At 38.5% G+C, this 24,655-nt stretch overlaps 1 protein-coding gene across 1 annotated transcript; it reads right to left on the bottom strand.

The window, feature by feature from the left end:
• Positions 1–16,107: 16,107 nt before the first annotated feature.
• On the bottom strand, positions 16,108–21,292 carry Zbed5 (zinc finger BED-type containing 5). The gene is given in 7 exon segments (XM_032895067.1): positions 16,108–16,946; positions 16,949–16,994; positions 16,996–17,288; positions 17,290–17,519; positions 17,522–17,622; positions 17,624–18,173; positions 21,220–21,292. Coding segments are annotated over 7 exon segments (1,518 nt in total). The 3' UTR covers positions 16,108–16,721.
• Positions 21,293–24,655: the final 3,363 nt, after the last annotated feature.

Below are 24,655 nucleotides of genomic sequence, written 5' to 3'. Positions count from 1 at the left end.
AATACACTTTTGAATAAATTTTTTCTAAGAAAAATATTAGAAGTGGGGGGCTGGAGAGATGGCTTAGTTGTTAAGAGCACTAGCTGTTTTTCTGGAGGACATGGGTTCAAATCCCAGCACTCAGATGGTAGCTCACAACTGTCTGTAAATCCAAGATTCAACACCCTAATACAGACCCACATGAAGGCAAAACACCAATGCATATAAAATAAAGTGATTTTATAAATATTAGAAGTGATACATGAAATTTAGTTTAACTTAATGAAGCTTAAAATCTTTGTTAGCCTAAGTCGCTGTAATGGAGGCAATCAAGAAGAAATGGCCTTGGTTAGATAAGAAACTTTTTTTTTTTTTTTATTAACTGAAGAGATGTGTCAATTTTCTTGGTTCAACCACTACAGAGAGATTCAAAGAAAATCTTCTCTTTTTATGTATCATGTATTATTTTTATTTTATGTGCATTGATGTTTTGCTTGCATATGTCTGTGTGTGGGTATTGGATCCCTAGAACTGGAGTTTCAGACACACAAGTAGGGGTGTGCTGGGTGTTTCTGTGCAAACATTTTACAGAAAATTATACTTAATATTCTAAATTCTCAGCTGAGCAATGACAGTGGCACACACCTTTAGTTCCAGTACTTGAGAGGCAGAGGCAGGCAGTTCTCAGAGTTTGAGGAAAGCCTGGTCTACAAAATGGGTTCCAGGAAGGACAGCAGGACTATACAGAAAAACAAACAAACAAACAAACAAACAAAGCAAACGAACAAACAAACACAAAGGTTCCAAATCCTTAGCTAAAGCCATGTTCACAAAATCAGGGATTTTCTAGTATTGCTTCAAAAACTTCCTTGTCTCCAAAGCTTCAAGTCTAGCACCAAAAACAGAATATGAGTGAGTGTAATGCTGAATTAAAGATGTAAAATTAACATTGATCTATGATTTAAAAGTTAGGATATTCAGTGGAAAAGAATAGGACTTCAAAAATGACTTCCTATGTCAACAAAATCTACTGAATGTCCATTGCCCACAGAAGCAGTCCCTTTACTAATGAGGCTGGACTTACCTTGCTTGAAAATCCTATTATAATTTTATAAATTATATCAAGTTTATAAAATTCAAAAAGGCACACTGATTTCAACTCCTACTAAATACATGTGTGTACCATCTCTTTCCACTCTAAAGTGGACTGACTCATGGTATTGTTTTAGTTAGGGTTTTACTGCTATGAACAGACACCATGACCAAGGCAACTCTTATAAGGACAACATGGAATTGGGGCTGCTTACAGGTTCAGAGGTTTAGTCCATTATCATCAAGGCAGGAGCATGGCAGTGTCCAGGCATGGTGTAGGAGGAGCTGAGAGTTCAATGCCTTGTTCCGAAGGCAAACAGAAGATTGGCTTCCAGGCAGCTAGAACGAGGGTCTTAAAGCCCATGGCCACAGTGACACACTTCCTACAACAAGGCCACACCCACTCCAACAAGGCTACATCTCCAATAGTGCCACTCCCTGGGCCAAGCATATTCAAACCACCACAGGTATATTGCACAAATGACAGTGTCATTATTGTTGACACTGTAATAAATGTAATAAAAATTATTGTAGTTTCCAATTTGTTCTCTCTTTGGTGTGAGAAAAGTCAAAGACCATGTTTTGAGATAGAAGTAAGCTCTTCAGTCAAGAGCCAGCATTACTTTACTTCATATGTCAGCAGCCATCTTTAAAACAGTCCCACCAGCTGTGGTGAAACCTTCTTATGCCTGTGACCTCTGCTGACATTTTGACACCAATTCACAAGGGAACCTAAACCAGACTATTTAGCTAACCCCACATTTCAGGCCTACACAATTATATGGGATAATCATTATTTTTAGTTGCTAAATTTTGGTAATTTGCTATACAATAATAGATAATAAAGACCTCATGTTGCTTTCCTTTTTTGTTCTATTACCCCTCACTATCTGAAGGTATATAAATTGGGGCAGACTGCAGTATGCTCCAAGCAAAAAATTACAAAGGAATTATGAGAGAAGGATTACATGGCAAAAGAATGACAAGGTTTTGCTCAGTCACATAAACAAAATGCTGAGGAATATGTGCTCTTTGAGAAAAGAATGTAATTTTAGATTGCGCTGGTTTTACTGATGTGAAAATACTAGATATCCTGGGTACACTAGTTTGGGTAGCTAGGAGTGTTATTATTGTGCTAATTAAAAACTAGATTCATTCAGTGACTGAAACCAAATAAAGTTGAGTTGCCAGCATTAAAAAAAAAAGTGAAGACAAGTTCAAAAGTTAGGGTTGTTATTTGTACAGGGTCATCTATTCCTGTCCTAATTGGAGCCTAAAGCACATTATCTCACACGATAGTATGAAGAAATAGAGTGGTGGAATAGAACAAGCAACCCTGAATGGCTGTCATCTGGGAATAAAAGCTAAATACTGGGGCTGGCGAGATGGCTTAGTGGTTAAGAGCACTGACTACTCTTCCAGAGATCCTGAGTTTAATTTCCAGCAACCACATGATGGCTCACTGTAATGATCTGTAATGGGATCCAGTGCCCTCTTCTGGTGTGTCTAAGGACAGCTACAGTGTACTCATATACATAAAATAAACTTTTTTTTAAAAAGTTAAATACTGGAATAAAAATGGGCATTTTGGGCTAGTGAGATCAGTCAGTGGGGAACGGTACACTTGCTGCTAAGCCTGATGACATGAATTCAAACTCTGGAACCAACATGGTTGAAGGAGAAAACTGCAGTTGTGCTGTGAGTTTCATATGCACACCTGTGGTATCTACCCCTGAATAAACATATGCAAATAACAAATAATAAAACACCCCAGAAATAAAATGGGCATTCTTTTATCAGTGTTCAAGAGGGATCTAGAAATAGCAGACTAGGTAAGAAGATGTATTGGCCATAGTTATATTGCACATTATAAAATAAGGTCAAGGGGTTGGGGATTTAGCTCAGTGGTAGAGCGCTTGCCTAGCATGCACAAGGCCCTGGGTTCGGTCCCCAGCTCCAAAAAAAAAAAAAAAAAAAAAAAAATAAGGTCAAGAATGGTGATTGAAATGTTTGGCCTTCAGATGTTTGGTTGTTGCAGCTGATTAGTTTCTAGTAATAAAATATATGGTAACTCACTAGAAATTTAAATATTTGAGTGAATTAGCAAACTCTAAGTTGAGGGACAGAGACCTGACTGAGAGGCCTCACTAAATGGAACAGCTGTCACGAACTTTAGTCTTGGGAAATTCAGAGACAGAAGGCCTTGTTGTGTAGAGTACACTATGTACCTCTGAGAAAAGATCCTGCCTGACAAGGATATCCGAAGTATCACATGTAAATCTTTCACTCTTCCCTAAAAGGGACATAAAAGTAAATATGCATGGGCACAGGGGTAGGGATACATCAAATCTTTAAAGGGATTACTAGACAGCAGCAGGGTTAATTCCTGGTGACCCAGAACACTATACTCACTGCTTTTACTGTATACTATATTCCTGTACTGTCTGGTTTTGTGTGCCAACTTGACACAAGCTAGAGTTAACATAGAGAAAGGAGCCTCCCTTAAGGAAATGCCTCCATGAGATCCAGCTGTAAGGCATTTCTCAATTAGTGATGGAGGGTGGTGGGAGGGACCATGGTGGGTGGTGCCATCCCTGGGCTGGTAGTCCTGGGTTGTATAAGCAAGCAAGCTGAGTAAGCCAGGGAAGCAAGTCACTAAGCAGCACCCCTCCATAGTCCCTGCATCAACTCCTGCCTCCAAGTTTCTGCCCTGTGTGAGTTCCTGTCCTGACTTCCTTTAGTGATGAACAATAATGTGGAAGTGTAAGCTGAATAAACCCTTTCCGCCCCAACTTGCTTCTTGGTCATGATGTTTTGTGCAGGAATAGAAACCCTGACTAAGACAACCCATTATCCACAAGTAGCTAGACTTTAGAGCTCTTGAATGGCTTTCTAAACTTAGCTTCAATGCCATCAGGAAGGGAGTACTTTGAAATTTTACAGTGCTGCCCAGCACAGGGCTTAGCAAATTATAGGCTAAGGAAAAATATGGCCCACACATTCTGTTTTTGTACAGCCTTTAAGAATGTTTTAATGCTGAGATGGTGGCTCACACCTTTAGTCCCAGCACTCAAGAGGCAGAGGCAGGTGGATCTCTGAGTTCAAGGCCACCCTTATTTATAGAATGAGTTCCAGGATAGACAGGACTACATAGAGAAACCCTGTCTTGAAAACCAAACCAAACCAAACCAAAGAGAATATTCTTACACTTTAAAAGAGCTGTAAACAAAATCAAAGAATATGGCTTCAAATTCACAGATATATGCCTATACAGCCTACACATTTTCTTCATCCTAGACTTTAATCTGATCCTACAGCATTAACCAGCAGCAAACATCAGGTGCTCTTTCTCTCATCTGATGATCCAACTCATAAATTGTGTTGCTTTCTAGTCCTATAACTTTGATAGTGGTTTGTTTGTTTTGCCTAGATAGAGATCTTGGTATCCATGGAAGTAATAATACTTTCCCCAGAAATCCCAAGAACAGCCTAACTTTCACTTAACTGGAAATTTATGCTGTACTTTATTTTAATGGGTTCTGTTTTTGTTTTTTTCCCTTTTTGAGACAGTCTCTCTGCATAGCCCTAGTTTTCTTAGAACTCACTATGCAAGCCAGGCCTGACTCTGCCTCCTGAGTGCTGGGATTAAAGGCCTCCACCACCACACCAGGCCCTATTTTTACTTCTCATGCTACTGAAACAATGAAAGAATACAGAGTTCCATTTTGCCTTGAGATCAGGGGAAATATGGTTGCTGCTTCTTAACAAGAAACAATGACAATGGTTTGAAAGGGACATGTCCGTTTATCTTGTGTTGCCTCAAAAATTTTGAAGGTTATTCAATTCATGTGAAAACTCAAATCAGCAGAATGAACACTGAAGATAAGACAACACAGTAAACAGGTATAGAAATAAGGACAGAGTAACTATCAATCTCCTTTTATTTTGCACCCATCTATACATGTTAATCATTCCCACTAATTTTGTTTTTTTGTTCTAGTATATATATGGCCTATTCCTAATTTTTTAATAGCTTTTTTCTTTTAAAATTGATTTTAATCATTATTTCATGCTCATTTTGGGGGACTCTTAGTAAAGGTTGTTTTTGAGACTTCCGTAAGTCTAAATTTACTTCATAATAAAGTGATTCTGAATGTTTACATATGTATGTTATGTATAGAGGCATGTATATGTGTGGGTATATATTTCATAATAGTTTTTGTGAGGTTTTTTGTTTTTGTTTTTTGAGACAATGTCTTGCTATGTAGCTTGGCCAGTAGAAAACTATGTAGACCAGGCTGGCCTTGAACTCATAGAGATATGCCTGTGTCTGCCTCCCAAGTGCTTGGGTTAAAGGTGTGCACCATCACACCCAGTTTTATACAGTGTTAGGAATTGAACCCAGAGCTTCATGGACTTAGGCACTTTACCAATTGAGCCATACCTTCAATCCTCAATTATTCCTTTGGAGTAATTTTTTAAAACATGCTTTTGAAACTTACTCTTCCAGTTTTGTTAATTTGTTCTGTGGAACACATGCATGCTGTTTAGTTTGTCTCTTTTTCTTGGCAGTACTGAGTATCCAATCAAGGACATTACGCATGTGAAGCAAATGCTGTTAACTATGAGCTATGGCTCTGTTACTGTTACTGTTGTTGTTGTTACTTTTGAGACTAGTTCAGAATGCCCTTAAAATTATAAATCCACTCATTATCTAATCTTGGGAACAACAACAACAACACCACAGTGTCATGGTTACCTGAAAACTCAGATTTGTGGCAAAGCTCAAAGTTTTTTTTTCTTTCTATAAGTTTTTTGATTCATACAACTTTGGTCACATTTCTTGTCTGAACTTACATTGTTTCTTATACAAACTTTTATTTACTTACAAATATCTATGCCCTTCTCTGACTACACTGTGAGTAAATTAATAAATGAAAGATATGTTCTCCAAACGTCTTTTCATTGTACCAGCATATTTACTAAATCATTTTCTTTAACCTTGCTGAAAATATATTCTTATACTTTTTGAAAAAAGAAAAATTCATATATTTCTAAAATTTGGAAGTTATCTGGAACTAAAAATAAAAATAGTTTACCTCTTTACATCTATGAAGAAAATGTTTTAAGCTGAATAGTCGGAGTAACAACAATTAGAATGGAGGCAGCTTATTCTATCCTAGAGAACAAATATATTTTTAAAAAGTGAAAAATAATTTATTTCTAGTGGGATAAATCCACTCCATTATGGCTATGCATTCGCTGGGAGAAGCGTAATAGATAAGTACACTGGTCTTGACCCAGGCAGATGGGACTTAGAGTCTCAGGTTTGCTTTGTGAAACTGGAAAAGCAAGTTCACCAATCCTAGGCTGTGGGAGATGCCTCCTAAAGTGGCTGACACTGCTCTGGGCCTCCTTGGATTTACACCCTAGTGTAATACTCTCATACTTTGACTAGGAAGAGCATCCATGTGACTTGTTTTGAATAGTAGAACACAGAAGAAATTCAGTGGTATAAATTCTAGAACAATGAGATTTGACTAGATGGACTTCAGAGCTGGGGGATGTAGTTCAATAGAGTAGTGTCACATCTTGCTGACACAAATAAGCTTGGAAGTGCTTTTTTTTTTCTCTCGTGGAGTCTCAAAATGACTACAGTCCTGGCCAACACTTCACCACCAGGTTGTGAGAGATTCTGAAGCAGAGTTTGAAGCTAGACGGTATCTGATTCCTGGCATGTTAGAAACTGAATTAAGGGAATAGTGCTGTGGCGAGAGATGTAGCTCAGTGCAGAGTGCTTGTCAAGTAATGGACAAAGTCCTTGTTTCAATACTTTAGTATGTAAATATAGAAACATAAAAGTTGATGTCTAAAAGCTAGTTAAGTTTTGAGTTTTTTTAAATGCATCAAATTTAGTTTCCTTATCTTTAAAACAGGGTTAATAGGCTACTCCACATGTATATTAAATATGATTACATAAAGCAACTGACACCTAGTATATTATTGAAAAGAAAAAAATGTTACTATGAATTTAAGTCTACTCTTGCAGGCCACATTGTGTTATAACACTGATGGTATTAAAATATTGTCTTTAAATAAGGCTGCAGCATTTTCCATGGTGGTTTTACATAACTTGACTTTGCACAGATCAGAATATCATTCTTTGTTTTGAGATGGGGGGTCTCACGTATCTGGGGTTAGTATTAAACTCATGTCCCTACCTTCACCCCCTCAAGTACTATAATTATACAAGTTTGTTCTATTAATAATAATAACGTAGCACACCACCACCACCACCATCATCATCATCATTATGCCTGGCCAATTATTATTTCCTTTTCAGAGATAAAGAAATTTAGGGTCAGAAGACTTAAGGGACTTGCTCATGGTTCTGCAGTTAGAAAGTTATTAGACCCGACAGTCACACCTAATCTCTTTCCTCACTACTATGTAACGTTTAATCTTTTTTTTTTTTTTCTTTTTTCTTTTTTTCGGAGCTGGGGACCGAACCCAGGGCCTTGCGCTTGCTAGGCAAGCGCTCTACCACTGAGCTAAATCCCCAACCCCACGTTTAATCTTTAACTGCTAAGCACAGGTATTATTTTAGGTTCAGAACACAAAGATAAACTCAAAGAGTCTATTCTTTTGAAGCTTATATTTCCTTTTACATACTACAATAAATTGGAAAGGGCAATTTAGGATTTTATTATTAAATAGTCAAGCATGTATTTCAAAATATTTTGACTTGGAAATGCAATGTTTATCATTAGCTTTGTCATGACTCTCTAAGGCTATTTTATGAGTATACAACATATGGCAATGGCTTAGTTTATTTCACTGACTAAATTCCAGGTAGAGCTTTATATATACGCTGAATGATTATTCATCGATTGTGATAACATAATTTTGAGTTCTCATCGTCAGATCTTTTACTTTATAAGCTTTATTCATCTCTTGGCACAGTTTAGCTGATAGAGTTTTTTTTTCTCTTGAGTATAAAAACAAACAAAAGTACAAAGGATACAGTTTACTTTGTAGTACTGAAGAATATGAAAATGTCCTAACTCAGTTAGCTTATGAAATAAACGTGAGATCTCACTTAACTCAGAATTTGTAAACTACTCATAGATCAAAGCAAAATACTGTACTTTTAGAATAACCTGTTTTCTAGATTAAATACAATTTCCTGTTGGAATCCACCCTTCGAACAACACACACACACACACACACACACACACACATGATTTTCTAAAAAAAAAAAAAAACAAACTATGGTGTTTTGATAGATCACATGTGTACATTTAAATGATATGCACTTCACAAGTGAGTTGCTTTTAGGCAGAAGTAGTCAGTTGTGTCTCTTAAAACAGGAGTTTCCTTGAGAAAAGAAACGGTGAATCAGAGTTGCTGAATGAAACTGTTGTTTCCTCCAGTACTCCAAAAACATATGCGGTTTTGAAAATACTGCAGCATTTCCTTCTGCTAGCCTAATTAGTGTCTTTTCATTATCATCTGGAATAGTTAAAACATTTGCCTTTTAAAGATTCCTGTAAAAAAAAAGTATTTCCTAAGTGTTAAACAATTAATTCTTACAGAGATATGATTTGGTTATATAGTTTATGAAGAATGAGTAACCTAACACCTATGAAGTTTTCTGGATAAGAATGGACTAATTTTTAAACACTGTTTCAGGTAGCAGAGATACGCCATGGAATAAAGTCCTATTGTCTAAATTTATTCCATGCTTTATTATTCAAAGGATACTTTGGGTTGGGGATTTAGCTATGGCTCCTTGCCTTTCAAGGCCCTGGGTTTCCCCAGCTCCAAAAAAAGAATCAAAAAAAAAAAAAAAAAAAAAAAGATTTTGTACATACTTTGGGGGGAGGAAAGGATATTTCTTTATATAAGTCTTAAAAAATCATGATTCAAGGAAAATAGAATTTAAAAACTAAGCTTAAAACTTCCAACAATGAAATCTACCCAACAAGACTTCCTGGATGACAGGAATAGTAGGGAAGAGGCACAGCAGCAAAGATCCGGCAGCTGTGCAGTTGAAGGGTCCTAGCTAAGGCCCTTCATGTGATAATTATCCCTTTCGCTTGATAAAAACAAGAGCAAATGTACTGGCTACTAGACACAAGCTAGAGTCATCTGTAAGGAGGCAGCCTCAATTGAGAAAATGAACCCATAGATCTGGCTGGAAGGCATTTTCTTAATTAGGGATCAATGGGGCCCAGTCCATTGTGGGTGGTGCCACCCTGGGTTCTATAAGAAAGTAGGCTGAGCAAGCCAGTAAGCAGTATTCCTCCATGGCCTCTGCATGTGCCCATGAAGAAGAGTACTTTTGGTCACGGTGTTTCATCATAGCAATAGAAACCCCAACTGAGACAGTAAATTTGGGGATTTTTTATAGATTATAGGCCTGATTAGTATATTCTATTTCTCTAAGATAAAACAGGTTCAATTTACACAAAGAGCCTGATATAAAAAGTGCTATATAGTATGAAAAGAAGTCCAAAGTATAGTCCCTACTCTGAAAAATGGGAGGACAGGAATAGTGTTGTTTGCCTGCACTCTTAGTACTTGGGAGGTAAAGTTAAGAATTTTGGGCTGGCTTGGGCTACAAAGAGAATTTTATGCTATCCTAGGTTACAGAGTTCCTATCTCAACTACTATGTACATTTCTCAACATGGTCTTTAAAGTGATAGATCTCAGAAATCTGAAGTACACCTAGCATATAAACTCAGTTTCTCAAGAGTATCTTGTATGGGCATTAAGCTTATATTAATGGCTCCTTTAGGGAACTTATTTAAAGCTTTTGACAGCAACTTTTAAGATAGAGAAGTATGCAAACTACTTCTGCCTCGTACTTCCTCTACGAATCATAACTTACTAAGTCGTTTTTGTTTGTTAGTTTTTAAAGTTTCATCATTTTTACTAACCTTCAGCAAATTAAGAAAACTGAACAGGTCCTAATCTCTAATCTCAATTATATAGTCAATTCAGGACTAACCTAGCCAAAGCTTTAAAAAAATCATGAATTATTTAGTTATTCCACTGAGAGAAAAGCCATTCAATGATATTGATACCACTTCATATTCTGATTGAGCTTCTCATCTATAAAATAGAAAAGATAACTGGACCTAACTCCTCACACTTTAGCCTTTCCTTAAATGTTTTCCAAATGTCAAAACATCTCTCTCTCTCTCTCTCTCTCTCTCTCTCTCTCTCTCTCTCTCTCTTTCCAAAATACTTCATTCTTTATAGTCAGTATCCATGAAAGGGCAATTTGTTAATTTTCATTTGACTAATAGCAAGTAAAATGGTAAAAGAGAAATTGAAAAAGGTTAGTGTCTAAGAAAAAAATTTAATTCACTTTCTTTTAGATTTTTTTAAATATATGTTTGAGTGTTTTGCTTGCAAGTATGTAAGTGTGCATGCAGAAATCCAAAGAGTTGAATCTCCTGCAACTGGAGTTTCAGGCAGTTGTGAGCTGCAATGTGGGTGCTGACAACCAAACTGCGTCCTCAGCGGGAACAAGTGTTCTGAACAGCTGAGCCATAGCTCCACAAAGATCCCAAATTTAAATATCAAATAACTGAGTCCCTAATGAAATGGAAATGAAGGGTTCTTTGGAAAGTTGGTTGGATGTTGTTTTGCTGGGGCAAACATGTGAAGGAACATTTCATTAAAGTAGACACAGATGTGAAACACTAAGGCAGACTCATGAAGATACATTTCACTGAAGCAGACACAGGAAAAAAGGATGATTTGTTAAAGCAAGCACGTGAAAGGACACATGATGAAGGAGTCTTTGCTAATGACATGCATGTACTGGTTGGCCTTACATTACGCAGTTGAGCTGCATTTGTTGAGACTCCATAGAGAGAAACTTGCCAAAAAACTTCTGGGGGTGTGCTGCAGTTTCTTGCTGCTTCTGTGGACTCAGGCTGATTGGCAAAGTGATGTCAGCTGAGACAGACACATGTGCTGAGGCATGACCCATGGAGGACATGTAATATTTAGAGGGTATAGATAGGACTCTTTGAACATTGCAGGAGGCAGAGCTTGGCTTGCTTGAGCTAGCTGTATAACACTTGTGGGTTTCGTGTCTTTGCTGATCTTCGCTTTACTGAGAGAGGCACAGCTGAGAATTCCTCCTGGTCCTTCTTGTTGACTAGTGCTGAGGCTGAGGCTGAGGCTTGGCTGTCTCTGCTAGGTCATGTCATCACTACTGCTAACCCATCTATGGAACTGGACTGCTGGTGTATCTGTGAAGTGCCTGTGAATGGATTGAGCTGCCACTGCCTGCTAACCTGTGAACTGAACTGCTGATTTCCAGACAACACAGACAGGAATTGTTGCTCCAAAGAACCTTTCTAAACAGGTTCATCCCTACCTCTGCTCCCATAACCTTTCTTTTCCACTACTTCTGGTGGGTGGTGGGCTAAAAGGGAGGTTAAAGCATTTAAGAGTCATCATTAAAAATAGGTTTTGAAAAAAATTAAAGTTACACCCTAACCCTTAAGTTTAAAATTTAATCTTATCTGGTAAGAATTTTAGAGCTCACTTCAGTTAAATTCCTTTCATTTAAAAAATTAACTAAAGCCTAGAGAGGGATGAACTTTACATAGTTAATTAGTTACAGAACACGAAGTCTCTTGATACTTACTCCAGAATTCTTTCCATTGCACTAATTAACAGTAGTAGTTATAGTAACCTCAAATGAAGCACACATCAGTTCCACAGATAAATTTCCAAAGCTGATAAATTATACATAAATTAATTTTAGGGAATAAAACAATCTTAAGGAAGTAGGGACTTTTTCTAGAGAAATGCTGCCTTTGAAGCTCTTGAAATACAGGCTCATTTTTAATCCTGTTTAAGGAAGGCTTCATAAAGCTACTCTCATTAATTATATTTTACCTTTAACAAGAAAATTCAATCTACATTTCTATCATTAAAAATCTGCCTGGGTGGTAGTGGCACATGCCTTTTACCAGGGTTGGGGTGTGGGGTGTGGGTATTGAGGCAGGTTTTTTTCTGTATAGCCCTGCTGTCCTGGAACTTGCTCTGTAGGCTAGGCTGGACTTTAATCTCAGCACTTGGGAGACAGAGGCAGGCAGATCTCCAAGTCTGAGGCAACCTGGTAACAAGAGCTAGTTCCAGAACAGCCAGGGCTATAGAGAAACAGGTCTTTAAAAAAAGAAAGAAGAGCAGGAGGAGGAAGAGGAAGAACAGACCTTGACTACCACAGTGTTTATGTGCAGACGTAAATCAAGACTAAAACAGAACAATTCTCATTAAGAAATCTAAGCATTTGAACTATTTGAAATACAGATATTAAAATTAAGAAAGCCCTTTTGGGGTTGAACACATCAGAGTGGCACTGCTTTATAGATAGACAGGTAGAGTAGCTGTCATTGTTGGTGCCTTGAAAATATCACTTAGACCCCAAGTAGCTATTTTATTAAGTAAAATTATATTTATTTTTCCTTTTAACATTTGTGTGTGTGTGTGTGTGTGTGTGTGTGTGTGTGTGTGTGTAAGATGTATTAGATAGTAGGTTACCTCTGGCTGGAGAAAAAGGTTCCCATACTGTTCTCAAAAACATTGTCTGTCATGATAAGCAAAGGGCTTATAAACAGTCAAGAAAGGGAGACGGCGGCAGCATTTGCTAACTTTGGGTTTTATAGAACAGTCAGCCAATTGTGAAGGACAAGAAATGTTTAAACACAGAAGAAACTAATTTTCTCTTTGGGGATTCAGTTGTAACTAACAGATTAGAACAACTCAGAAGTGAAGTATGGAGTTAGTCTATTATCTAGCAGGAATCAGAACCATCTTTACATGCTAAAGTTCATTCTCCCCAGTTTTGTACTTCATAATAGAATAGGCCAGAAACGTTTCAGAGCACTTGAGTTGGTGTCAAGTTGGCAAGAGATCTAATAGCAGGTAACAGGGTCCCAGTTAACAGGACTGGATTTAAATAGAAGAAAGTAGACTGCTAAAAATGTGGTTCAGGAAAAGATAGAGAAATAATGCATTTGAAGAGACATCCTGCAGAGAGATTTAATCAAGCCTAATCACATAAGAAGTCTTTTAGTTATCAGAATTCAGTATAAGACAGATAGAAAAATAGATTTGCTCATGCTTCTCAAACTGGGGCATGTTTAATACCAGGGATTGTACCTAAAATGTACTGCATGTATAGGAAACTATGATACATTTCTGAATATTTAACTTTATATTATAGAAATTTGTATTTTTTTACAGAAATATAAAGTTATAAAGTAGGTAATCCATTTTAGATGAATTCAGAAGAAAACAGATTTCAAAGAAATATTTGGATTTTAGGAGGTAATGTTGTGCTGAACTTATAAAGTCACGCCCTGCATTTCTTTGAAAAGTCTGACAGGCAATGACAGAGAAAAGTACCATTTTTGAGAAAGACTAAATTTTGCTACTCAGTGTGTAACCTCACTCAAGCCCAAGTCAGATAGCATTGTTATAAACATTAACCGTAACATGTTTACTAAGGCAACTGATAAATAGATTTTTACTAAGCTGACAAAGGCAGGAGAAGAGGAAAACCTAGACAGAAGTGCTTCATTCTGCCTCAGATCAAAATACGTGTTCTATTGACGGTCTTTCATGAATTAGTAAGTCAAATTTATCTGGGATGCTGGATATGGTAGAGGGCACATGCCATATACCTATTCTGGATTACAGTCTTTAAACACATTCCCACTAAATTTTCAAAATCACCCTGAAAAGCTAATTTTAAAAATCAATGAAGTGAAGTTTAAGAAGTTCAGAATGCCATAGTCGAACATCTAGTTAAGCAGTAAAATGGACATTAGAATCCAAGTCATTTTACCAAAGCAGGAAAATACATGCTTCAGTAAGTGAGATTAAATAACAACTATCTGTAGTAGCTCTTGAATACAAAATATCTAACAGAATTGGTTACCAAGGTTATATGACATAACATGGAAAAACTAGTCCAGAGACAGCAAATCAATAGGAATTTTAAAAAGTATTCCATGCAGGCAAATGGATGGAACTAGAAAATGTCATCCTGAGTGATGTAACAAAGACCAAAAAGGACATGCACAGTATGTTCTAATAAGTGGATATTAGCTTAAAAAAAATACAGTCCACAGAACTCAGAAAGGTCAACAAGCTGAAGGGCCCAAGTGAGGACTTCTTAGTTCTACTTGGGAGGGAGAAGAAAGCAACCATAAGGGGGGAGGAAGGGAGGGACAGGGGAATGAAAGGGGATGGGGATGGAGAGAGAGGGGAACATGATCTGGTATACTGAAGCCCTGAATGCCAGCAGAAAGAACTGAAACAGGTTGGGAGGACCCTCTAGAATATACTAGAGAACTGGGAAGTGAGAGATCCTCAGGATTCAAAGGGTGGGGGGGACCCTAGATGAAAGGCCCTACAGTGAGGAGAGGGAACTTACTGACTCCACCTCCAGCAGAAAGACAGAGCATCAAGTGAGGGATGGGGTTGCTAATCCATAGCCAAAGCTCTGACCCATAATTCTTCCTATCTGAAGTATACAGGGATGGAAATGGAAAGGAGCCTGAGGAAAAAAAGGTCCAGTGACAAGCCCAAAGTGGGATCCAGCTCAAGGGGCGGCCCCAAGACCTGATACCATTAATGAAGCTATGGGGTGCTCATAAAAAAGGACCTACCATGACTGCTCTCCAAAAGACCCAACAAGCAGCTGAAAGAGTAGGATGCAGATCTGTGCACCCAACCAATGCACAGAAGCTGCTGACCCCTCTGGTTGAATTAGGGAAAAGCTGGAAGAAGCTAAGGAGGAGGGCAACCCTGTAGGAGGACCAGCAGTCTCAATTAACCTGGACCCCTGAGATCTCTTAGGCACTGGATCACCAACCAGACAGCATACACCAACTAAATGAGGTCCCCAACACATATACAGCAGAGGACTCCCTGGTCTGGGTTCAGTCAGAGAAGATGACTGTAACCCTCAAGAGACTGGAGGCCCCAGGAAGTTTAGAGGTCTGGTGGGGTGGATGGGATGGAGACTGGGGGAGGGGTAGGTGGGGGGTGGAGTATGGGATGTAGACTTTCAGGGGATGGACGGGGAGGGGAATAAAATCTGGAGTGTAAAAATAAATAAATAAATAAATAAATAAATAAGTATTCTAAGATAGTGCCAATTAATTGTATTATAAATTAAACAAATAAGCCAACCAAGTATTTTACACAAAAAATCTCATTAAGATAGGCCATAGTACAATGGAATTTTCAATAATCTAAAAATATTGGGAAAAATATCTAAAATATGCTTCATACTTCTGCTCCTTTCCTTCTGGAATTCAACCTTTATCAAAATGTTAGGACATTCCTCAATGACTTCTGTAGAAGGTTCATACTGAATTCTACCTGGCAGAATACCTAAGTCACAAGCAAAAAACAATGCAAAGTGTATCATGGTGTACACATCCCACCACACCAACCACTACAGTAGGAAATCTCTATTTCCATTTTTTGTGGTTCTCCTTTACCTATCATTCCCCTCCTTTTTACTGAACTTTAAGAAAGGCTTTTGTCAGATAATGAAAGTAGAAAGCTAGGTAAGGGCCTCTAAAAGTTCAGCCCAGTAACATCTGAAATCACCACACACACACACACGCACACACACACACACACGCACACACACTACACCAGGATAAAATAGGGCAAAAACCTAAAATATATAGAAAAAGCAATGTGACAAAAAGTTGAGTCATAGTATTGTAGTATTGAAAAGTAGGAGTCACCAGAGACTACGTGGATGACAGGCTTTTGAGACCTGAAAACATGAAACTGATATTTTATGGAATGGAAAGATATTTCATAGAACTAGACACTTGGGACTAGAAGGATGGCTCAGTAGTTAAGAGCACTGTCTGCTCTTCCAGAGGTCCTGAGTTCAATTCCCAGCAACCACATGGTTGAAAAATAAATAAATAAATCTAAAAAAAAAAAAGAACTAGACATTTGTAGGGCAAGAATGCTTCGAAAAAAGGTAGGGAGCATATCCTAATGTGTTACACTAAGGAACCAGAATTTAGTTTTACAGACTGTCATTTTCTAGTTGTAATTTATGGAATCCTCTGAAATTTACAATGTAAGAAATAATGGCATTAACATATTTGAATTTTTGACTCAGTTTCTTAAAATCTCAGTATTAGAGATGAATTCATCTTTTATTTTCACCTTACATTAACAATAGACATGCAAAGTCGTTCAATTTTGATGAGAACAGTGTTTCCCCGTCTTTTGCCACATATTGGTTTAATATTAGGTATGATGTTGCTAAGGCAGATCCACATATGAGCCACAGCATTAAGTCTTTTCCTATATTTTGGTTTTGTGTCAGCATAACATGAAACCCTGTTTCACACAGGTGCATTACTGTAAAAGGAAGAAGTACGTGGACAGCACATCTTGCAATGTTGTATATTCTTGAATTAGGCTACTCCAAAAATCATTCAGTGTCAGTTCACTGAAATTTTCCTTCACTTGGGATTCAGATGTTAAATCAATCAGGCTCTCATGGTTCTGAGCTACTAATGAGGCTGGTTTAACAGTTGCCAAAAATGGATTTCTAACTCAAGTATTATTATCACTTGTCACAGAAAAATATTTTAAAAGAGTAGAGAAGAAAACCCTTTAGATGCTGCCTGATAGCACTGCAGATATCTTTATCCACTGTAGAATTAATATCAGTCAAAAATTCAGAGTGTAGGAAAACCAAGTTTTCTTCTTCTCTTACTGAAGATATTTTATCAAACACTGTAAACATTGGGACATTCTTTCCTGGCATTGATATATTAACATCATTCCATCATTCAATTTAGTAAAAATATCAGCATGATATGCAAGTCTTAGCAGCAAAGTTTGTTAAGAAATCAGATAGTCAAAAAGCAGAATCCACAAAAACCAACAGTTCAAGCCGAAGCTCAAAAAGCCTTATAAGAACTTTACCTGGAGAAAGCCACCTTATTTCTATACTCAGAAGAGCTATGTGCAGAGCACCCATTTCTTCACATAAGATTTCTAGTAACTGGGATTGATGTGATCGAGCTTTAATGAAATTGATACTGTGTACCGCTTGATCTAGCACATTTTTTACAGATAGGGGCATTATTTTAACTGCTAATGTGTGCCGATATAATAGGCAGTGACTATTTGGTTCTTTCTGGAACTACATGTTTTAAGGTGACAGCCTCAGCAATTTTCCCATCCACTACCCTACAAGCATCACTGCAAACATCAACACATTTCTTCCATTCAATTTCATGTCTCTGCAGAAAATTGTTGATACAGTTGACTATTTCTTCACTATTTCTTCACTGTAAAGATTCACGTAAGAGTAGGTCCTCCTTGGTAGATTTATTAAACCTATAACCAATAAGCACAGCACAGCAAGTCCTGAACCATCAGCTGACTCATCTAGTCGCAGTGACGACCCATCACAAATTCTCAGTGTCCTAACAAGTTCTTCTGCAGTATCGAAGCTAGAGCTTGAGTCCGATGGCCACGGTGCTGTTCGAGAGTTGTGCTGCACCTACTACTGTACTGTTCATCAGACACCGCATCACGACATCTTTTGCACAAGGTTTAATAAGCAATTCTCCAACCGTCTGAACCTCTCCACTCAGGGCCATGTTGTAACTTACACTGTATGATGCTTCTGTAGCACTTTCCTTCTCTGGATTGACAATCTTAGGTGTTGGAGGTTTTCCATTTTCAGGTAAATCAAGATACTGCTTGAAAAAGATGATGTCTTTGTCCTATACACAGAGTGTTTAGTTTCTGATGTCTTCAAGCGTACTAGAGGCTAAAGAGCTATTGGATACAATTTTCTTACAGAGTACACACTAAGCATGAGGTGCATTTCAATTTCCAAAGTAAATAAATGCATGCAAAGGACAAATAATTTTTCATATTTTCTTTCTTTCTTTCTTTTTTTTTTTTTTTAACAAAATGTTGCTATTTTATTGGAAGTGACAACATTTGACCCTGGAAAGCTCATTTTCTGATTTTTCAGAAACTGAAGATTACAGTGGTTCGTCTTTAGTTTGTATTTTTTTTTTTCTTTTTCTTTTTTCTTTTTTTCGGAGCTGGGGACCGAACCCAGGGCCTTGCGCTTTCTAGGCAAGCGCTCTACCACTGAGCTAAATCCCCAACCCCGTTTTTAGTTTGTATTATACCAACCTTTTGGCATTCTGATTAAGATACAAGTTGGTAACAAACCAGTCTACTTCTTATTTAAGATTTCCTTGTTTCAGCCAAAGATCCAAGGGTAATGAGTTTGTGGTATAAAACATGGTTAGTTTTAACACGGAGTATCACAAATGTTTTGAAATGATAAGACAAGAAACAAAGATGAGCGAGGATGGACGGCAGCACATAAGTTAATTTGTTAATACTACCTATACATCTGGCCCATGAAGATGGACCATCACTCCTGTTACCAGGTGACCTCTCATGCAACTTCCTAGTGCTCCCTGATATAGCACATCTTTCTTTTTTTTTTTTTTTTTTTGGTTCTTTTTTGGAGCTGGGGACCCGAACAGGGCCTTGTGCTTCCTAGGCAAGCGCTCTACCACTGAGCTAAATCCCAACCCCTTATAGCACATCTTTCTTAAAGGTAGATTATCACATAAAAATAAAAATTATAGAAATGTGTTTAGTAGTCTTAAAATTACATTCAAATCATATTAAAACTATAAAGAAAAACTATTATTGGTAGTGTCATTTTTTTTTCTCAAAACACTCAGAGAATATTAACATTCTAAAAGAATCTGGAAACTAGTAGGGTAAGAAATAATAATGAGTTTGTGTGTACATTTTAAAGGAAGGGTTCTTTAGAAACATCTTCCATGGCAAGGGTTAATAAATATTTAAGACCATACAGTAAAAATGCTTGCTTTGTTGGTCACACAGGCTCTGTTGCAACTATTCAACTCTGTAGTTAGAGCATAACAACAGATCAAAGAATGGGTGGGTGTTCCAATAAAACTTTTAGGTACCAAAACAGACTTCGTGGGCTATAATTTACCAACCTTATCTCACAATGTATAATATTTTAAAGTTTCTTTTATCTTTCTGATAACTATTGCCACTAGATGTACTCAATGTTGATAATATTATATATCAGAAGTCTCCCTTCAGAGCTTCAACAATTCTAATAAGCTGTATTAAAAATACATGCTGCTCCAAGACAGAGAGCTCTACTGTATTCTAAGCATTATGTGTTAACAATAAAAAGTAAACTGCAGACCAAAAAGTAGACACTATTTCTCCAGACTTAAAAGTACATATAATATATACTTACATTATCTGAGTTAAGATTTATTTCAAGTAATGCACATTGTTACTAGTTACTCTGTCTATTATTGTGCCAAGATCAGAATCTTAAGAAAATATAAACTCACTTTAATAGATTTTTCTCTCATGTAAAAGAAAACTCAAGGATAATGCAAACTTCAGACCAATAATGAATACTGTTTCCTAAGTTTTGAATTTGTAAAGGTATACAGATTGCTCCTGTTGGTTTAAATGTCATGTGGTTAAGGATTAAGCTCTATCCTATCCTTTTAGATCTTCAATCAAAATGATTCTCCTGTTAACAGCTAGTAGGTAAGATACCTGAAACAATGAACACTTCTTTCTGTAATCACTCTCTCCAACGTGATAGCTTGAAATGCAGACTCTTCAAAAGAATAAAATTAAGGGATAGGGTGGGAATGGGAGTAACCAGAAGCCTAGAATAAAAAAAGTTAAAATGAGACACTGCAATAAGCAGAACTATAAACTTCTACTATGACAATTTACTATATTTTAAGTACAGTCAACACAAATTCTTCGCTGCAGTGCAGCTCTTGAGATGTAAACAGAGAATGCCTAGTATGTAGTAAACATGCAAATATTTTCTACTCCACTTATTGTTCTGATAATTTCCCTGCTTTGAAATTCTTTTTTACCCACTGACATCAAAGAAACATTGTTGGGGGTGGACAAAAACCAACTGAGCTGCTGCTGCTGCTGCTGCTGCTGCTGCTTCTTTTCTTCTTCTTCTTCTTCTTCTTCTTCTTCTTCTTCTTCTTCTTCTTCTTCTTCTTCTTCTTCTTCTTCTTCTTCTTCTTCTTCTTCTTCTTCTTCTTCAGTACAACCCTATTTCAATACCTCTAAAACTAAAAACTCAATCTAAAGTGAAATTATATATGCAAGTGTTACGTGATATATGCTGTTAGTATAACCAGTCTGTCCCCATCTAACAATTAATCCTTACGGAGTAACTCTCTTATTTTCTGTGACCTGTTAGTATCTGTGCCAAATTCCTCATATTGGTTAATTCATTTAATTGTCAAGAACCTGAGATTATCAATGACTGCATTTTAGAGAAAGACACAGAGAAGTCATCACCTGCTAGGTTAACACATTTTGTTAATGAAGAATAAAGAACAGAGCTCCCAAAAGTTAGACTGTGTAGTCCAAGTGTAAGGACATTACTCGTGAGTTTTCTACTTCATCAAGCACAAAAGCATCTGGTACTAGAGGTTGGTGTGTGTATGTAGAAACAGATTGCCAGTGTGTTGTAACAGCCAAAGGCAGCGATCTTAAAGTAGGCAGCAGTTAGAAAACCTATTCCTTGGCAGTGAACTCTCCTTCTAGCCTCGAGTTGAATTTAGCAAAACAGAACTTCATGGAGCCGCTGGTTCATCTTAATATTAAGATTTCCCCACCTTGTTGTTAAGTGGGCGCGCGCGCGCGCACACACACACACACACACACACACACACACACACACACACAAAGTAGATGTCTTAAAAGGGCATCTTATTCCTTTCTCTTCAGAGGTATAACCCACCAGCTCTTGAGGACAAAGAATCTGTTCTCCTAAATTTCCAGTTTACTCCCTGAAAGGGAACACTAGGGTCTCTCTCCCCTTTGGGGTCCTTTGCTGCCAGACAGTCCAAGGTGTGAACAATACCCTTACAGATGGGAGCGCAGGCCAAATCATTAAGGTTAGGAAGCAGGAGGGGCCGGGAGCTCGACTGGGGCCTCTAAGTATTTCAACGCAGTCACTTCGCCCAGAGCCAGTGACAGCTAACCCTCAGGGATAGGTGTGCACTGCTCGCGAAGCACCACGCCCCCGGAGGCTCGCTTCCTGTCGTAGCCTACCATTGCCTCAGGATTCCTCTCGCTCGGGATGTCGCCGGTGCTGTCGACAATGAAGTCGTGTCAACACCCGACACCTTTCTACTCCATCTCCGTCGGCCTACCGTCTCGGCCGCGGCTGGGCTGCAGAGCAGAGTCGCGGTCCCCAGCCGAGCACGAGACCGCCATTTTAGACAGCTCAAGGGAGCGGCCATTTCGGAGCGGCCCACTCGCCAGCGACTCAGCTCCTCACCTTCAGCGAGGATCTATGGGGCCAGTCGTCGCAGACTGGAGACAGGAGGGAGAGATGAAAAACAAAACAGAGGGGAGGAAGATACGGGACGGGGTGATGCTGTCAACTCGGGAGGGGGGGGAACCACCTAAGCCACCTCAAAGGGCTCGACTCTCGCAAGGAGCGGCCTAGGGTCTGAAGGTACACTTAGGGCTCCACTGCGGCCAGACGCTACGGTCTGCGGGAGCGACTTCGCTGTTGTCCAATCAGCGACAGAGTTTATCCCTACCACCAATCCGCGCTGAGCAGTGAGGCGGGACTAAGGGCCAGGTTTGGTTGAAGCGCGGTGTGGCCTGTGAGCGGCTGAGCCGGCTCCGGAATAGCGGGCTGGCGGGTGAAGCGATTGTTCTCTGAGTTCTCCGGTCAGTCGTGGGCCTGGCGCTGGTTTAGAGAGCGGATTCCGGGGCTCCTCCAATTCCACGTGGCTGATGCTGTCAGACAGATGGAGGCCGAGTCGGCATTTCCTTCAGCTCTGGCGTCCTGCAAGAGCTGCCGTGACAGCTGTGGATCCGGAGCTCGCAAGCCTAGGCTGATGGGTCTTAGCGACTTTAATTCTCCCAGGCTTTACCCCGTGGCTCTTGTCACTCAGTGCTTGAAAGCGGGGAGAAAAAATTCACCTTCCTCAGCGTGCGTAATCCTTGACCCGCCAGGGGTTTAGGTTCTGCCAAGGTCAAGCCTAATGTAGTTAGGTCTCCAAGGTGGCCCAGTAGGGCGAAAGGGAAAGTCCTTAGAACTGTCTTTTTTCTGAGGTTTAACTCCGAGTTACCAACTCATCTCAGTTGGGTAGGCTGGCAACATTTATTTGAGTGTTTTAAGCCAAACATCTCCGTTCTCCCTCTTTTCCAAAAGGGCAGGCCAAGCTTGAAATCCTGTGTGTGGGGATTAAAAGCATGTGCCACCAGCGAAGCCTAACCCTTAATAGATATCAGAACTGATGGCATTGTTTAGCTTAAGGATAATTTTGAAATAAAATTTCATTATTAGTATATATTTATGTATGTTCCCAATGTAAACTTAACATACCTGGTTTGTGTCTTTGTAAATTGGAAAAAAAAAAAACAAAAAGACAATGGGAAGAATAATTAATTAAGCATATTAGTGTTTAATTAAAAACTAGGATTTAACTTAGGCCCTATACGCTGAAGAGTCTATAGTGTTCTTGAAACATACAGATTTTTTTCTGTAACAGCTGTGTCAAAATTATATATTTATATATAAAACATATTTACATATAATTATTATAATATATGTTCAGAGAAAAATGCATGCAATCTAAGACTCAGCAAATAATGATAATAGCACTGTTTATTGAATACACTGTAGGAGCCAGGGGCTGTTTTGTGTACTTTTATTTTGATTTTTGAGACAGGGTTTCTTTGTGTAGCCTTGGCTGTCCTAGAACTCGCTCTCTAGACTAGTCTGGCCTTGAATTCATAGAGATCCACCTGCCTCTGTCTTCCAAGTGCTGGAATTAAAGATATGCACCATCATCACCTAGCTGTTTTGTGTACTTTTAATGTATAAACTCATTTACTCACCAACAGTCTAAGATTAGATCTTATTTACAGGAGAGGACCTAGAGCATAGAAATGTAAATTTTGCAAAGATGACCAAATGATAGTCTATGTTGGGTTCATTTCTAGTTGTCTGAACCACAAATTGTGTATTTGCTTGTGAGCATGTATGAATGCACGCAAAGTTTATTTATATTAGACTTATAAGATTACAATAATATATCAATTAAGAAGGTGGGGCCTCACTTTTAAAAAGGAACTGAAAGCTGGGTGTGTTGGCACACATTGTAATCCCAGCACTGGGAGGGTTAAGAAGAGAAGATTACCACATAGACTGAGAAGTGTCAGACCAACCTGGGTTACAAAGCAAAACATTGTCTCCAAAAAATGGAGGGAGAGGTAGGAAGACAATTCAGTAAAGTGCTTACAAGAAAGAGTCAGCATGAAGCCCTGAGTTTGGTCTCCAGCACCAATATAAAAAGGAAGATATGGTAACACATTTGTAATCTCCAGGTTACAAATCTCCAGATCTCAGTGTCTCAAGAAACAAAGCAGGAGGGCTGGAGAGATGGTTCAGATATCAAGAACACTTGTTCGGGGTTGGGGATTTAGCTCAGTGGTAGAGCACTTGCCTAGCAAGCGCAAGGCCCTGGGTTGGTCCCCAGCTCTGGAAAAAAAAAAAAAAAAAAGAAAAACAGAAGAACACTTGTTCCTGCAGAGGACCTAGGGTTGATTGCTAGCACCCATATTGTGGCTCAGTTCCAAGTGATCCAAGAGGCACACATGTGGTGTGCATAACATGCATGCAGACAGAACACTCATATACAACAGAAAACAGCAAACCAAAATTTCAGAAAAGAAACAAGCTGGCTCCTGAAGAACAATTCCTGAGTTTAATCTCTCACATGTAAACACACACACACACACACACACACACACACACACACACACACACACACACACACCAAACAAAACAAAAATCTGTAATCTGGGGCTCAACAGATTACAAGAACTCAGTTCCTTGGGAAGTCTGAGGTGGCAATTCTGTTGACATTGGTTGTGGCTAGATTACACTACAATTAAATTCTCTAGGAAAAATGATGAGCCACGAAGCTCTGAATCTAGTAATGTGAGTCGATGTCCTACTCTGGGGTTTACAGTCCACCCTGTCTTCCTCAGCTGGTAGATGCCTTGGAAGGGCATGATTGCCAGCAGACAGACCCTAAAAGAGTTGAGAGCTAGAGATCATCTTTCTCAAACAATGCAGCAAGGAAGTTGCTTTCTTGAAGGAAGAATGTAGTGATGCACCTCCATTTTTTCCAGGAACTATAACATGATGTTTTAATTTATTATTTCTGTGAACATTATCATTAGCAGTATATGCTTTCTCAGCTTTCGATGTCTATGAAACTTGTACATGAAGGTCACTTGTTTAGTGACCTCATGTATAAGATTGGTTTATTGATATTAGATTTGCAAAGGTTATGTAAAGGCTCATAAAGGTCTCACTGCCTAAGATATTATTACATTTATAATAATAGTTTCAAGTGTCTAAGAGCAGCTAATTAGTTGAATATATAAATA

The sequence above is a fragment of the Rattus rattus genome, chromosome 2 (genome assembly GCF_011064425.1).
Source record: "Rattus rattus isolate New Zealand chromosome 2, Rrattus_CSIRO_v1, whole genome shotgun sequence".
In the NCBI taxonomy this organism is placed as follows: domain Eukaryota; kingdom Metazoa; phylum Chordata; class Mammalia; order Rodentia; family Muridae; genus Rattus; species Rattus rattus.
The sequence above is the reverse complement of the archived record's forward strand: the minus strand, read 5'-3'. Positions and strand labels throughout refer to the sequence as shown.